The 1,989-nt window shown below is 58.9% G+C and overlaps 1 protein-coding gene across 1 annotated transcript; it reads right to left on the reverse strand.

Annotated features, from left to right (window-relative positions):
- Positions 1–208: 208 nt before the first annotated feature.
- Positions 209–1,387, reverse strand: LOC138520565 (uncharacterized). Its single transcript, XM_069632905.1, has one exon. The coding sequence runs from the start codon at positions 1,385–1,387 to the stop codon at positions 209–211; it is 1,179 nt and encodes a 392-aa protein (XP_069489006.1).
- Positions 1,388–1,989: the final 602 nt, after the last annotated feature.

Raw genomic sequence — 1,989 nt, forward strand, 5'->3', positions numbered from 1 at the left:
AGGGGCCTTGTCAGGCAACCAATGTTGTCACCCTCCTGCCATGGCTCAGGTCTTTCTCCCTTTTACCCGAGGATCGCTGGTGGACAGCCTCAGCCTGACAATTCCCTGGAGGTTTGGAAGATGTTTCTTTCCAGAATCCAGGCCAGCCTCTCTGTCCAGGGCTTCCTGAGAAGCTTCCAGCCTGACTTCCCTGAGTTTCTTCCAGATATCACATCCTTCCTTTAGGCAGTACTTTCTTTCCTGGTTCCTTGCTCCAGGGGGGGTCTCCTTTCTCCAGGGGGGTCTCTTCTCCTGATTCTTTGCTCCAGAGGGGTCTCCTTTCTCCAGGGGGGGTCTCTTCTCCTGATTCCTTGCTCCAGAGGGGTCTCCTTTCTCCAGGGGGGTCTCTTTCCTGGTTCCTTGCTCCAGGGGGGTCTCCTTTCTCCAGGGAGGTCTCTTTCCTGGTCCCTTGCTCCCGGGGGTCTCCTTTCTCCAGGGGGGGGTCTCTTTCCTGGTTCCTTGCTCCCAGGGGTCTCCTTTCTCCAGGGGGGGTCTTGTTTCCTGGTTCCTTGCTCCCGGGGGTCTCCTTTCTCCAGGGAGGTCTCTTTCCTGGTTCCTTGCTCGTGGGGGGTCTCCTTTCTCCAGGGGGTCTCTTCTCCTGATTCCTTGCTCCAGGGGGGTCTCCTTTCTCCAGGGGGGGTCTCTTCTCCTGATTCCTTGCTTCAGAGGGGTGTCCTTTCTCCAGGGAGGTCTCTTTCCTGGTTCCTTGCTCCCGGGGGTCTCCTTTCTCCAGGGGAGGGGGGTCTTGTTTCCTGGTTCCTTGCTCCCGGGGGTCTCCTTTCTCCAGGGGGGTCTCTTCTCCTGGTTCCTTGCTCCAGGGGGGTCTCCTTTCCTCAGGGGGGGGGCCTCTTTTCCTGGTTCCTTGCTCCCGGGGGTCTCCTTTCTCCAGGGAGGTCTCTTTTCCTGGTTCCTTGCTCCAGGGGGGTCTCCTTTCCCCAGGGGGGTCTCTTCTCCTGATTCCTTGCTCCAGAAGGGTCTCTATTCCTGGTTCCTTGCTCCAGAAGGGTCTCTTTTCCTGGTTCCTTGCTCCTGGGGGGTCTCCTTTCTCCAGGGGGGGGTCTCTTTTCCTGGTTCCATACTCCCGGGGGGTCTCCTTTCTCCAGGGGGAGTCTCTTCTCCTGATTCCTTGCTCCAGAGGGGTCTCCTTTCTCCAGAGAGGTCTCTTTCCTGGTTCCTTGCTCCTGGGGGGGTCTCCTTTCTCCAGAGGGTCTCTTTTCCTGGTTCCTTGCTCCAGGGGGGGTCTCCTTTCTCCAGGGGGGTCTCCTTTCTCCAGGGGGGGTCTCTTTTCCTGGTTCCATACTCCCGGGGGGTCTCCTTTCTCCAGGGGGGTCTCGTTTCCTGGTTTCATGCTCCAGGGGGGTCTCCTTTCTCCAGGGGGGGTCTCTTTTCCTGGTTCCTTGCTCCCGGGGGTCTCCTTTCACCAGGGGGGGTCTCCTTTCTCCAGGGGGGGTCTCTTTTCCTGGTTCCTTACTCCCGGGGGTCTCCTTTCTCCAGGGGGGTCTCCTTTCTCCAGGGGGGTCTCGTTTCCTGGTTTCTTGCTCCAGGGGGGTCTCCTTTCTCCAGGGGGGTCTCTTTTCCTGGTTCCTTGCTCCAGGGGGGTCTCCTTTCTCCAGGGTGGTCTCTTTTCCTGGTTCCTTGCTCTGGGGGGGTCTCCTTTCTCCAGGGGGTCTCTACTCCTGATTCCTTGCTCCTGGGGGGGGTCTCCTTTCTCCAGGGGGTCTCTTTTCCTGGTTCCTTGCTCCAGGGTGGTCTCCTTTCTCCAGGGGGGTCTCTTCTCCTGATTCCTTGCTCCAGAAGGGTCTCTTTTCCTGGTTCCTTGCTCCTGGGGGGTCTCCTTTCTCCAGGGGGGGTCTCTTTTCCTGGTTCCATACTCCTGGGGGTCTCCTTTCTCCAGGGGGGTCTTGTTTCCTGGTTTCTTGCTCCGGGGGGGTCTCCTTTCTCCAGGGGGGT

Source organism: Ambystoma mexicanum, chromosome 13, assembly GCF_040938575.1.
Source record: "Ambystoma mexicanum isolate Mex_15411 chromosome 13, UKY_AmexF1_1, whole genome shotgun sequence".
NCBI classification, from domain to species: domain Eukaryota; kingdom Metazoa; phylum Chordata; class Amphibia; order Caudata; family Ambystomatidae; genus Ambystoma; species Ambystoma mexicanum.